The following is a 13,113-nucleotide window of genomic DNA, read 5'->3' on the forward strand; positions in this document are numbered from 1 at the left end:
TCCAGAGGAAACTCCACAGATGGGGAGGGGCACTGGCGGCAGACTGGAGTGTTGATCAGTGAAGGAAGCCGTCAGCAGACATTTCTATAAATGCCCTCAACATGCCCAGAGGTGTTTCCACAGAGGGTCTAGGTCATGAAGATGAGCTATTGTGGGCCATTAGAAGGAACCACAAACTAGAGGCTGAAGGCAGTGGCTGTCACAGCAGCTCCCTCCCCAACCCCTCCCTCCAGTTACTGACCTGAATTGAGTTTCAGAGTTGAACCCATTGAGTGTAGCTTAAGTGGCTTCCTGGGGAGCCGGACCCTGTGGTCAAATGGTGGACAGAGTCATGCTTCCCCTAATGGACCCACACTCCTTACTCAGTGGGTGGGCCCTGGAGAGGAGGAGCTCCCAACCTTGGGCAGAAGATTAAAGTTGAAGACTGGGCTTGAAAACCCAAAGTGTCTGGTCATCAAGCCCTGCCATTCCCCTGGCCAGGATGGATGCTAAGTCAGAACCAAGATGACACCCACAGGAAGAGCGTGGATGAACACTATGCTTAGGGCCAAAGGGCTTTTGGGTAGGTCCTGTCTGGAGCAAGCATGACACTGCTCAACATGGCTGTCACAGTGTATGAAAGTGTCAGTTGTGGTCTTCTTACTCTATCTGAGAGATGATCTTCAGTCACCCTGCTGTCATGGAAACCTGAGCCAGCCACCTTTTGGCTCCTCCCTAAGGTAGCTCATCACTCATTCCTGTAGCCTGCTGTCTGACTCTGTGGTCCTTATCATTGGGAAGGTTCTGAAGGTCCACACAAGGGGTCATTTCATCATAGAGACATGGGATGCAGTCATTATATATCCCATGTAGACTTGCTTTCTAGTGTGAGGTACATGAGGGGTCCCCTCAGGTTGGCAGGATATATGAGGGATCCCTGGGCATTGGTTGTTAAAACCTTCTCTGTGTATCTGGGGGTGTTTCAGAAGAGGCAAGACTGGAATCGTAGATCAGCATCATCAGGGTCACCAGGGGCTCAGATAGAGCACAGTGCAGGGTGTGATTTGTTCTGAGGTCTAGGGTACATGTATCTTCTCGCACTCCGGGACACTGGGCCTCCTGGTTTCAGGACTATTAGAGCAAGAACTGAATGAACAAGGCCTGGAAGGACACACACACACACACACACACACAAACACACATACACACACTCACACACACACAGTTATTAAGAGAGTGGGCACTGGGGACAGGAGCAGGCTTTGGGAGCAGGTACCCTGTGCAATACCCTGAACTCTTAAGTAAGCAGGGTACAAGAGTTGAGCACACATGGTTGTCTTTGGATTTGACAAATGAGCCGCTGGTTCACAATCCTGAACTATGGAACCATTAGGTCTCTGTGTGGAGTGTGTGTTTCCAGAACTCGGGAGACTGAGGCAGGGGGATGCCTGTGAGTTCCAGATAAGACTATGCCACATAATGAGGTCTTGTCTCAGAAAGAGAAAAAGGAAGCAGACACCCATTGTGATTTAACTCAGTGCATCAAAAGTTCATCATCACCACAGACAACCATGTGTCTGTTTTTGTGACGACCAGAGTCACAAATTCAGTTCATTTTTGTCATGCACCTCTTCAAACCCCAGCCTGCATGCTGCAGCCACCATACATCTTCATGTGCACTGCTCACACTCCCAGGTCCCCATAGCCATGTGCAGCTGCAGAACAGCATCTGAGTCAGATGGGGCAGGTCTTGAGTCTTGCCTTGGGGACATGGACAGAAGGAACCAAGGATACTCTCTTGAGTTTGTATATAAGAAACCTGGAAGGATCCCAATCCATGTGACATCATAGCTGTTATGGATTAGTTCTGCTCTGTCCACTGATGAGCGCTCAGTGCCTGGACCCTGGACCAAGTAGTATGTGTTCAATAAATGCATCTAGCTGAATCATGAAAAAAACACAGAGAGAGAGAGAGGAGGGGGGAGAGGGAGGGAGGGAGAGAGGGAGAAGGAAAGAGGAAGGGAAGGAGGGAGAGAGAGAGAGAAAGAAAGAGAGAGAGAAAAGAGAGAGAGCTGTACTATGGCTCATTTCACACACCCTCATGGCATCTGCTGTGGTTTATTGTTGTTGATCAGACACTGGACAGAACAGGTGCATAGACAGAAGTCAAGCTTGAGTTCTCCCCTCCCCTTCCGAATCTCTTGTCCCCCAGAGAAGCTGTCAGAGGATAAGGTGGATGAGGAAGGCTGTCCATGATGGGACAGAATGGAAGGGTGGGCAGGCAGGGGTCAGAAGCCTGGAGTCTGACCCCAGGTTGGACTGTCTCCCTTTGGGGCCTTGGGCAGCATCCTGCCCTCTCTGGTCAAGGCCTGCAGCAGAGGAGCACATACATCCCCTGACTCCGGAGCCTTCTGGGCAGATGCTGCTGCGCTCACAGGAGACGAATGCCCCGTTCTCCTTCACCCGAGGAAGAAGGAAAAGCAGAGCACATCAGACCTACAATGCAGTCATTCCAGCCCTGAGGCAGGAGAATGGTGAGCTCCAGGCCATCCTGGTCTACGTAGCTAAAGCCCACATCAAACAAAACAAAAACAACAAAGAAAAATAACTAACCTGTTATTGTTACACACTGGCTTGCTCACTGGCACAGGAACTTCGGTCTGGAACAGAAAACACATGATCATATCATAAGCCTGCACTGCTATTTGGAAGCAGATACAAATGATCTCTCGGAGTGGGCACCATGACTGGCCACCTGGAGCCCCTCAGAAGAAGGGACAGTACATCTCCATGTTGTGAAGATGGCAGTTAGGACTTTTGGGGAGGGACAGGGTCTTAGCCTGTTGAAAGTGTACATAGCCCTACCTGAGTTCCCCTCATTCAGTAACAGATCTGTTAAAATGAGAGACAGGGCCAAGCCACAGTCTGCTGTGTGACAGTCCTAAAGGCCACAGCAGCCACAGCTGTCTCCCTCCTGGGTCAATTCTCCTTTCCTTCCTGACCTGAAGTTTGCTTCCCACATCCATGCACTCATGCTAAGCTCCATTCTGAATCCATGCATGACCTCATCTGTTCCCTAGCATCAGAAGTTCCCTGTCCAGTGAGAGGAAAGGTCCTGGTACAAGTCCCTCTGTGTCTCTTTGGCTGTGACATAGCCCTGCTGAGTCCCATTGGTCACATGATGATGAGACATGATGTAGGAGAGTCTTCTGTATTTCTGTTGTTTTCATTGGCTAATTAATAAAGAAACTGCTTGGCCTGATAGGTCAGAACATAGGTGGGTGGAGTAGACAGAACAGAATGCTGGGAGAAGGCAATGAGGCAGACGCCATGATTCCCCTTCCCGAGACAGATGCTGGCTAGACTCATGCCAATAAGCCAAGACCTTATGGTGACATACAGATTATTAGATATGGGTTAATCAAATGTGAGAGTTAGCTAATAAGAGGCTGAAGACAACGGGCCAGGTAGTGTTTAAATGAATACAGTTTCCGTATAATTATTTCGGGTAAAGCTAGCAGGGCAGCGGGAGCACAGCCCACCACCACTTTCCTTTTACAGAGACAGGAAAGATGGGCTGCTTCAAGGACCTGAACACTGGCTTCAAAGTTTACAGGAATTCCAGTCTTTCCTCTCCTTAGCTGAACATCCCTGAGCCAGCTTCAGCTCTCTTATCCTAGTGGCCTCGTGTGTGTGTGTGTGTGTGTGTGTGTGTGTGTGTGTGTTTCTGAGTACACATGCATTTGCATGTGAATATATGTATGTGTGTATTTGTGTGTGCACAATCAACAGAGAACACTATAGTCCTCAACCGCTGTCCACCTTTGCATTCGGGTTGCACTGGACTGGAATTCACCAAGGAGACTATGCTCCCTCTCCAGCCAGGGCAGGGATCTTGTTGTCCATGCACTGGAATGGCAAGTGCATTGTCTGACTCACTTCCCTGATCCTGGGGATGATATTAAACTCCTTTTCCTTGCTTATGTGACAAGTGTTTATTGACTAAACCATATCCCCAGCCCTGAGCCTTCTTGTTCAACCAAAGACAAAAATGTTATTAGATCTACCTCGTAGAGCCCTACTGAGGATCCAGTGAGCTATTCTATGATACAGAACACAGGATAAGTGTGTGTGCAGATCCAGTGAGATACTGCATGATAAAGAACACTGGACAGAGCATGTGGAGGATCCAGTGTATAATAAAGAGTGCAGGAAGGAGCCTGAACACAAAGCAGACAGTCAGAGCAGAGGCTGCCCTTCCTTAGGAGGCCAAGTGACAAGAACTCCGCAGGGGTGATGTGACAATCTCTGAGAACAACTATAAAGCAATCAGTGTGGCAGGAAAACCTATAAGTCTGGGCATCTTTGGAAAATCCATATTTTGTCTGAATATTCTTGAAATAGATGGTGTGACCAGATATGTGTGCAAAGGGAAAAGATGATAAGTTCTCACCGGCACATTCCAAGATCCCCCTAGGCAACCATCCCATCTCTTAAGGCATGCGTATTGCAGACAGGCTACAGCCTCTTCAGCCAGCTGCCGCCAGCCCTCTGAGTTCAAACCAGCCACGTTCCCTGTTGGGTCAGCTGGGTCCAGGATCACAGGCCTGCAGAGAAACATTCAGAGAGGGAACTGACCAGCTGACCAGTGCCACAGATACCACTGCACAGGGACAGAGGAGGAGCCCAGTAGAGCTCCGCTATCGAAAGTTTGTCCTGAGTTAGTGTCCCATACCATAGCGAAAGCCTGGAGAGATCCCTGGACATGATTTGGAAGGGCTGTGTTCCAATCCTCTACCCTTTAGTAGCTGTGTGTCCTGGGTCAGGTCCCTCGGTCTCTCTGGTCTGGGAAATGGAAAGAGTTGGACCAGCCCATCTCAAATGATGAGGTGTGAGGTTAGAACACAGCACAGGATCAAGACTGTGACAAGTCTACTGTATTGTTAACAGTTAATTAGTCCAGCACTGTTCTTTTGTTTGGTTTCGTTTTTTGGGTTTTGTTTTTTTTTTTCAAGACAGGGTTTCTCTGTAGCTTTTGGAGCCTGTCCTGGAACTAGCTCTTGTAGACTAGGCTGGCCTCAAACTCACAGAGATCCACCTGCCTCTGCCTCCCGAGTGCTGGGATTAAAGGTGTAGGCTACCACTACCCAGCGCCTAGCACTGTTCTATGCCTCGCAGCCCTTACGACACTGTTACAGCTGGAACATCTCAGTGTCCGCTCCATGCACTTCCCCCCTCTCTACTGTTTGGGTCTGGACAAGGTCAGAGCCTTGGCCTCCTCATCTGCAGACAGGAGAACCCGCCCCTGCCTCCCAGGGTTCTCATGTGGATCAGGTGACAGCAGGACAGTGCCCAGCACAGTGACAGGACGGGAGATGCTCCATTGACACGGAGCTCCCACCTCCCCATTTCCACTGCTACAGCCTGGTCCTCCTATGAGGAGCTGAGCCATGAGGAGACAGTCTACCTGGCTCTTCTGAGCTGACTCAGCAGGTAGATGGAGATGTATTGGTCTTGAAAGTCACAATACTTTGTCCAGTAGATTAGAAGCTGCCTGTACTTGGTGACCAGTTCTAAGACTGTCCGGAAGCCCTGGTCTATGCTGAACTCAGTGTTTCCACTCCCACATTCCCAGGCGTAGACTGTGAGCAGCTCCAGGGCATACTGTGGGGGCAGCGGCTTCCCCAGCTTCTCCTTACACTGAGAAGAGAAAGGCGATGAGAGAAATGGGCCTGTGGGCTGTTGTGTGGGACCACTTCTCACGGGGTCAGTCCAGCTGCCACCAGATGTTGTCATTAAAGGTTATTGACACATGGTCATACCCGACCTTGTAGATTTGGTCTATGTGCACTACCATGCTAAAACCAAGGGCTGTGTGGTTGAGATAGAGACCGTGTGGTCCACAGAGACTGAGCATTTACCAGCAGGCACAGGAGGAATCGTGACATAGTGATTGACAGCCATGGAGTGAGGGTAGGGGCGGGATAATAATGGTGCTCTCCACTGATGGTTTTATCACAGGCTCTGAAATAACTGGGAACATGCTAGGGAGATGGCCCAGTGGGTAAAGTGCCACCCTCTCCTTGCAAGAGTAAGAACCAGAGCTCAGATTCCAGCAAGCACGTGAAGGTCAGGCTTGTGAGGAAACCCACTCCTCATCCCAGCCTAAGTGGATGGAAATGGGGGTCCTCAGGACTATATGACCGTCCAGAACTGCTGATTCAGCACACCGTGGGCTCGAGGGTGAGACCCTGTCTGTACACAAAAGGTGGGGAGTGACTGAGGACCTGGCATTGCTCTCTGGCCTCCACATGCTTATGCACACACATAGACAGGTGCTCCCAAGAACAGGTATACATATACCCACACCAGATCTATATCATACACATATAAAAACTCCAGAAATATTGTAGGATGGATATGTAAAGAAAGCCTAGCTTGACACATCAGGAAAATCTAAGCCATAGTAGGTACCAGTGCATGTTAAAAAAAGAAAACAGAAAAAGGAAGAAAGAACTAGAAATCCACAGATAAGGTAGGGTGAGATGGTGTACACCTTTTATCCCAGCAATGGGAGGCAGAGGTAGGCAGAACTGTGGGTTCAAGGCCAGCCTGGTGTGCATAGTGGATTTCAGGACATCAGTAGCTTCCTAGTGAGACCCTGTCTCTAAATAATACAAGAAAGAAAGAGAAACCCAGAGTTCACAAAGACACGTGAACAATGAATTAGATGCAGCTGAAGAGTGAGTTAGTTGGATGGAAACCGGACTAGAAGAAATCATTCCTAACAAGCACAGGAAGTCCTCCTTCCTCACAGGTGCTCCCTCCCTCCCTCCTCCCTCCCTCCTCCCTCCCTCTCCTACAGCATCTCCTCCCTGACTTCCCCTTCACCTCTCAACTCTCTTTCTCTTCCCACCACTCCTCCCTCCCAGCTTACTCCTCATCTTTCTTCCTCTTCATCACCCCTTCCATTCTCTGCCTCTGTAAGATGGGGCCCACAGTGGCCAGACCAGATGCCATACCAGTTGGTACCAGTGCTTGACCAGGTGGATGAGACTCTTCAGCTTGGTTGGACAACGCTTCAGGAAGTTTCTCTGGAGCTCGGTGAAGCAGGTGGAGAACTCGACTTCCTTCCCCAGGGAGGTGCACTCATGGATGAGCCTGCTGTAGATTTGCGGGTCAGGCTTGATGTAGTTGAGTTGACCTGTCAAGAAAGCTTCATTCAGCTAATAGCACAGCCCTTCTCTGTGGTTCTTTGGTCTATCTTGGGGGTGACAAGCTTACTGGCTGTAGGGTTCAGCGAATCAAGCACAGTTTTACCACAGCAAGCCTCACTCCCCACACATCGATGTGTCATCCCTCACCTCAGGACTGCATACATTTGGAAAGTTCCTGCCACCAACTTGTTCGAGAGACAGCGGTAGGAGGAAACAGCACACTGAGGTCACACACAAGAGAGCTGCACAGTCATCTAAGAATGGCAAGCCATGCTCTGTGCCCAGTAACTTCTGCACGGTGCATGTCAGGTGTGGACATGCCTGCTTGTGCAGAGTTTACTGCACAGCAGTCTGCTGCATTTTCTATCATTGGACCTCATGCTTACGGTGTCTCTGCCCTATTTTTGTCTGGTGTATATATTGTTTGTGTATGTTTGAGAGAAAGTATACACATATGTTAAGATGTCTTGGGAAGACATAAGGTGTCTCCCTTTGAGAAGACCAGCAGACCACAGAGATTCCCCTGTCTCGGTGGTCTTTTCTGTTTAAGTGAGTGTTGGGGATTTGAACTCAGGTCTTCACGCTTGTGTAGCAATAGCCTTTATCCACTGAGCTGTCTCCCCAGCCACTGTGTGTTTTCACTGGATGACTTTCTGTTGTACCTAAATGAATATTACATGGTTTTGTTTGTCCAGGTCTTCAGAGTAGTAGGGTGCGTGTGCGTGTGCGTGTGCATGTGCGTGTCCTGAGCTTGCAAAGTGGTTAGGCAGCAGGCTAGGGAACACATATGGCTGTGTGACTGTGTGTGGGTGCATGTGCACATTTGTGTAGACTAGACAGGCAGCAGGCTGTGTCCTAGGCGTGTGCACGTGTGTGGCCACGGCTGTGGCAGACCTTACCATCAGGCCTTGATGCTGGCGCATGGCAAAATCACTCAGTGACCCGGGAGAGTTTCAACTTTAAGGTCCACCACACAATGGGGCATCGACTAAGTCATCTTGGGTAGAGTTGTGAGTGAGGTCCTCTCTTGGGCTGTCACTCACCGTCATTTCCTAGGGGGTCCTTCTGTGGTGGCCCCACTTCCCTACTGGAAAGCTGCTGAGGCTGGGGATGTCCATGACCCAGACAGGCTTCTGGGGAGTCACCTTCCAGCTCATTTCTGGGTCACCCCCTCTGCACCCCTTCCTTTCAGCAGGTATCCAAGCCTCCTGCAGCTTTCCACCACATGCTGCCCTGCTCTTACTCCCAGACTGGTCTCTCATTCTCTGCCTGAGACTCTGCTGTTTCTATAGCTTTAAGTTAATAACAGCAGTTCACACAGTGGTCAACAGGGGGAGCTGTGTCCCACAAATGTAAAGCCTCAACCATTCTCTAAGCTTCCCAAGCCTCCACCGCGCTTTCATGGGTGTTCCAGGTTGTCTTTGGGTAGAGTGGGACAATTTGTAATTTTGGGGCACACACACAAAATCAGCCAGTTCCAGGTCAAAGGTCAACCTATCTCAAAACATGCAGACAGACAAACAAACCAGGCTGTCTTGTAGGGAGTGGAGGAAGCCTGAGTGAAGACCTGAATATATCTGAGTATATTTGTTTACAGCCCGAGAGTCCTCTCCTACAGACACCAACTACATGACCAGCCAGCCCCTCCCCGACCCTGTGTTGTACCTAATAAACATGCCTAGGCTCCAGGTTGCCTGAGGTTGGGGTGCAGCTCCATCAGAGCTCACACCCCACTGCCCCCAGCTGCATACTGCCAGAGCCACCAAGGTGGGCCAGCAAATCCCAGGTCAGCCTCTCTGCAAAGGCAGCTCCTAAGTAACCGACATCCAAGACTGGCCTCTGGTCTTTAGCCACACCTGCAAACATGTGCATAGATCTGCATATGTGTGAACATCCCCACACATGCACGCACACACACACACACACACACACACACACACACACACGCAGGAAAACATGAAAGATGAAGGATGGAAGGGCTTGCTGAGGCTCTGCCTGCCTTACCCAGGACATCATAGGCTGGCAGCACATCAAACTCCACCTCCTGTTGAAGTCGGGGGAAGTGCAGTGTGAAGCCGAGTGCCTGGGGGTTGGGCAAACGTGAAGTCAGAACATCAATCTTCACTCTAATGTGTTCCTCACACTGCAATGTACACAGCTGTTTCTGAATTTCCTGGATGAACTCTCTGCGTCGATTTAACTGGTCCTCGAAGCTGGAGAGATTGTTAAGGAACACCACCAGGTCGGCATCTGACCTGCCCTTGAGAGCTGTGCCTTTTCCCGAGAAGCCGCCCTGAAAGACAATGATGAGAATGACTGGCGACAGGCAGAGCCATGGCCAGCAGTCCAGGCCCAACAGCCTAGGGGTCCACCACCCAGGGAGATGAGAACGCCTGCACATGCGCAGCCTGCCCATGTGCAGCCTGCCCATGCGCAATGGAATACTATTCAGCCCCGAGCGTGAAATCAGGACCTATGTAGGGAACAGATGGTTCTGGATCTCCTCATGGTAGGAGAGATAAGCCAGACTCAGAATGACGGACATAAGTCTTTATGGCTGTGTGTGTGTGTGTGTGTGTGTGTGTGTGAGAGAGAGAGAGAGAGAGAGAGACAGAGAGACAGAGAGAGAGACAGAGACAGAGAAGTCTTTGTCTTGCTCAACACACACTGGTTCTCCCTTTCTAATTTTCTCAAATCCTGTCTAATATGTATGTGTATGTGTGCATATGATTTAGATTTAACCCTATATGTGTATGTGTAAATTAGCTTTAACTCTCTCTGTGTGTATATGTAGCTATTGCTAAGAAAATGCTCTAAACAGTCCTAATGAGCTCCGTTCATGGTATCTCCTTCTAGACTAAGAAAAAAGTCTAAAGTACTTTAAGTTAGCATGTAGTTTTAGATAATGATAAAAACATATGGTTTGATCTGCTACAGCATACTATATATGTGATTCAACTCTACCTTAAACTATATTCTATATAATGATAAAATTACAATTATAAAGATCTATTTCAGATTAACAAAAGCTAACTTAGAGATGTATACCACCCTGTCCTTCCTGTGAGCTGTTTACAAGGGAGACCTAACAAAGCAAAATTAAATTAAATCGGGTGTAAACTAAACTTAGGAGATTATTCCCTCCCCTACTGTGTGACTTTCATTATTGTAAGTTTTTATTGTTAGAAAACAAATAACTACTCAGAAGTCCTCAAATGCTCAGAGATCTGCAGAATATTGCATTTAAAATGTTTAACTAAAAGCCTTTGCATAAAAAAGAGTCATGCCAGCTCCTGGCACCGCCCCCATTTCCTCCAAAGAAGATGGATCTGCACAGAAGAACCTCCACCTGGAACTTGCTTCATAAGTGGCAGCGCTAGCCACTGAGGAAAACAAACGCCTTTCACCTCAATTGCTGCGAAACCCTCTTCAGACTGTGATCAATGGAGCTCTGGAGAACGGACTGCCTCAAGTTGCCTAGAACAAGGGTCGGCTGCTCCTCCTCCTCCGAGTCCTTACTCCACAGAAGCCTGCGGGATCTTCTGGGGCTTGCAGGCCTGCCAGCCAGAAGATGGATGCTGTCCTGAAACCTCTGCGACCATGGGAACCCTGTGGTGACCGCCTAGGTAGCCAAGCAAGTAAGTCTCTGTCATTTTAAATAATTAATTCAGGTAAAGTTTATTCCTCTCAGGACTCTGACGCTGTTTGACAACTCTGCCACTTTTACAGCAGCATCCAAGGCTTCAGCCGCCTTCTCAGCTCTCTGTGTAAAAATTCAGGTCCCAGGCCTCGCTCCCCTGGAGCTAATACTAAGTCTGGACACAGTCCACCTTGCTCCCAGACTCAGAAAGAAAAACTCACAAAATAGATTTCTCCCGAGTGTTGGGGAGACGCCATGATGACAGGGAAGGGACAGGTGCTTTAAGGGTCACTTCTGTAAAGATTGAAAAGCTAAAGATATGAGGATCTCAGAATGTTTTAGGGTCTAAGAAGGTGTTTTGAGGTGGGCAGATGCAGGTTATCAATGTGTGTAAGTGCAAGTTACAAAGCTCTGAGGAAAAAGGCTTGAGAGCTGATAAAGAGAAAGTGATTTGAGACATTTAAAAGAAAGAACCATGTTCTAGATTTCTCTCTCTCTCTCTCTCTCTCTCTCTCTCTCTCTCTCTCCTCTGCTGCTGCTGCTGCTGCTGCTACACTAAACTCCAAATGCTCATAGTCTTAACAGTAATCAAGAAAATTCTGATAAGCTATTGATCTAGCTCAGGCTAGCCACTGGACTATACCACTATATTATTATAGCCACAAACTAGGATTTTGAGTTCCCTTTGGTTGTTTCCTAACTATAGACTTAAAAGGTCCTTTTCACTCCCCATCCTCCCCTTCTCCCTTCTCTCTCCTCATCTCCCCTTACCCCCACCCCACCCCCAAGCTCCCAATTTTTGCCTGGCAATCTTGTCTACTTCCAATATCAAGGAGGATAACTATATGCTTTTCTTTGAGTTCACCTTCTTATTTAGCTTCTCTGGGATCATGAATTATATGCTCAATGTCTTTTATTTATGGCTATAATCCACTTATGAGTGAGTACATACCATATTCATCTTTTTGGGTCTGGGATGGAGGAAGGGTGGATATGGGAGCAGGGAAGTAGATATCTTAATTAAGGGAGCCATTTTAGGGTTGGCAAGAGACTTGACTCTAGAGGGGTTCTCAGGTGTTCAAGGAGATGTCCCCAGCTTGTTCCTTGGGCAGCTGAGGAGAAGTCACCTGAACTGGCCTTATCCTATAGCCACACTGATGAATATCTTGCATATCACCATAGAACCTTCACCTAGCCTGTGTCTCCCCACCTGTCCCTGGTCTTAAGGCTCCCCTCTCTCAATGACCAGAATCTAAGAAAAAATTTTCCCTCAGATGAACCTTGTCCTCTGCTCTCACAGCATGTTTCCAGGTCCAAGAGGCACAGATAGTTCCATAGATCCTGGACAGCAGTGGAACCACCAGCTACCCCAGGACGTGGCCAGCACTCCAGCTTTCTCAGGTTCCCCACATATGGTTGACACCCCATGAACCAGCAGGAAGCAGTCTTGAGAACTCGTGCCCTAATTTCCCTAACCTGCCACACCTAACTTCTCAACCTTTTAATAAATAAAAGGGAAGAACGTTAGCGTCCAGGCACATATGGCCCTGGACCTTGTATACCTGACAGAGTGTGCCACCTAGGCAGGACCCTGTTCCGTTAAAAGGCAGAACTCTGTCTACTTCTATCTCTTCTTCCTCTTTCTCTGTCTCCGTTTCTTTTTCTCTCTCCTTTTCTCTCTTCCCACAAGGTCGCTCTGTGCTTCCTCTCTTCTCTCTCTCCCTTCCCTTCCTCCAATAAAACTCCCCACGTCAGCCCTGTCCGAATGGTGTGTCTCTCTCTCACCTGCCATGTCACCCCTTGGCCCACAAAGGTCCAATCTCCTGCCATTTCATAACACCTCCCTAAATTAAATGCAGAGCACACTCACTAACACAAGTGTACACCCCACAGAGCTGAGCTGGCATTACAAGATGACATTTCAGCAGCCCTCACAGTGACTGAGTTAGATACAGTTGTCGTGAGGTCCCGTTTGACAGATTGGAAACACGGTCAATGAGGCTTCCTCAGTCCCGTTATTCAGTACGTGGGGTCTCTGTTCTGTTCCCTACCCTGTGCCACAGCAGGGGTGCACATGAGAAACACTGAACACAGAGAGGCAGGTAACCACACACACACACACACACTCAGGGCTGAACCAGACATGGCTGAAGAGAGTAGGCTGACCGGAAAGTGATGTGGGAGAATTGTCTGTATTTTGTCAATCATATTTTAATAAAATGCTGATTGGCCAGGCAGGCAGTATAGGCGGGAAAACCAGACAGGAAGTAGAAGTGA

The 13,113-nt window shown here is 48.7% G+C and overlaps 2 protein-coding genes across 2 annotated transcripts in view; one reads left to right on the forward strand and one right to left on the reverse strand.

Annotated features, from left to right (window-relative positions):
- Positions 1-13,113, forward strand: part of LOC125389747 (uncharacterized) — a 66,824-nt gene that overhangs the window by 20,655 nt on the left and 33,056 nt on the right. The gene's annotated exons all lie outside the window — the stretch shown is intronic.
- LOC125389802 (2'-5'-oligoadenylate synthase 1A-like) lies at positions 2,200-9,642 on the reverse strand. Its single transcript, XM_087902087.1, has 6 exons — positions 9,201-9,642; positions 7,002-7,183; positions 5,447-5,679; positions 4,433-4,586; positions 2,622-2,639; positions 2,200-2,436 (listed from the first exon to the last, which is right to left on the reverse strand). The coding sequence occupies exons 1-6, from the start codon at positions 9,625-9,627 to the stop codon at positions 2,200-2,202; spliced, it is 1,251 nt and encodes a 416-aa protein (XP_087758213.1). The 5' UTR covers positions 9,628-9,642.

This window comes from Myodes glareolus, chromosome 26 (assembly GCF_982192425.1).
Source record: "Myodes glareolus chromosome 26, mMyoGla1.1, whole genome shotgun sequence".
NCBI lineage: Eukaryota > Metazoa > Chordata > Mammalia > Rodentia > Cricetidae > Myodes > Myodes glareolus.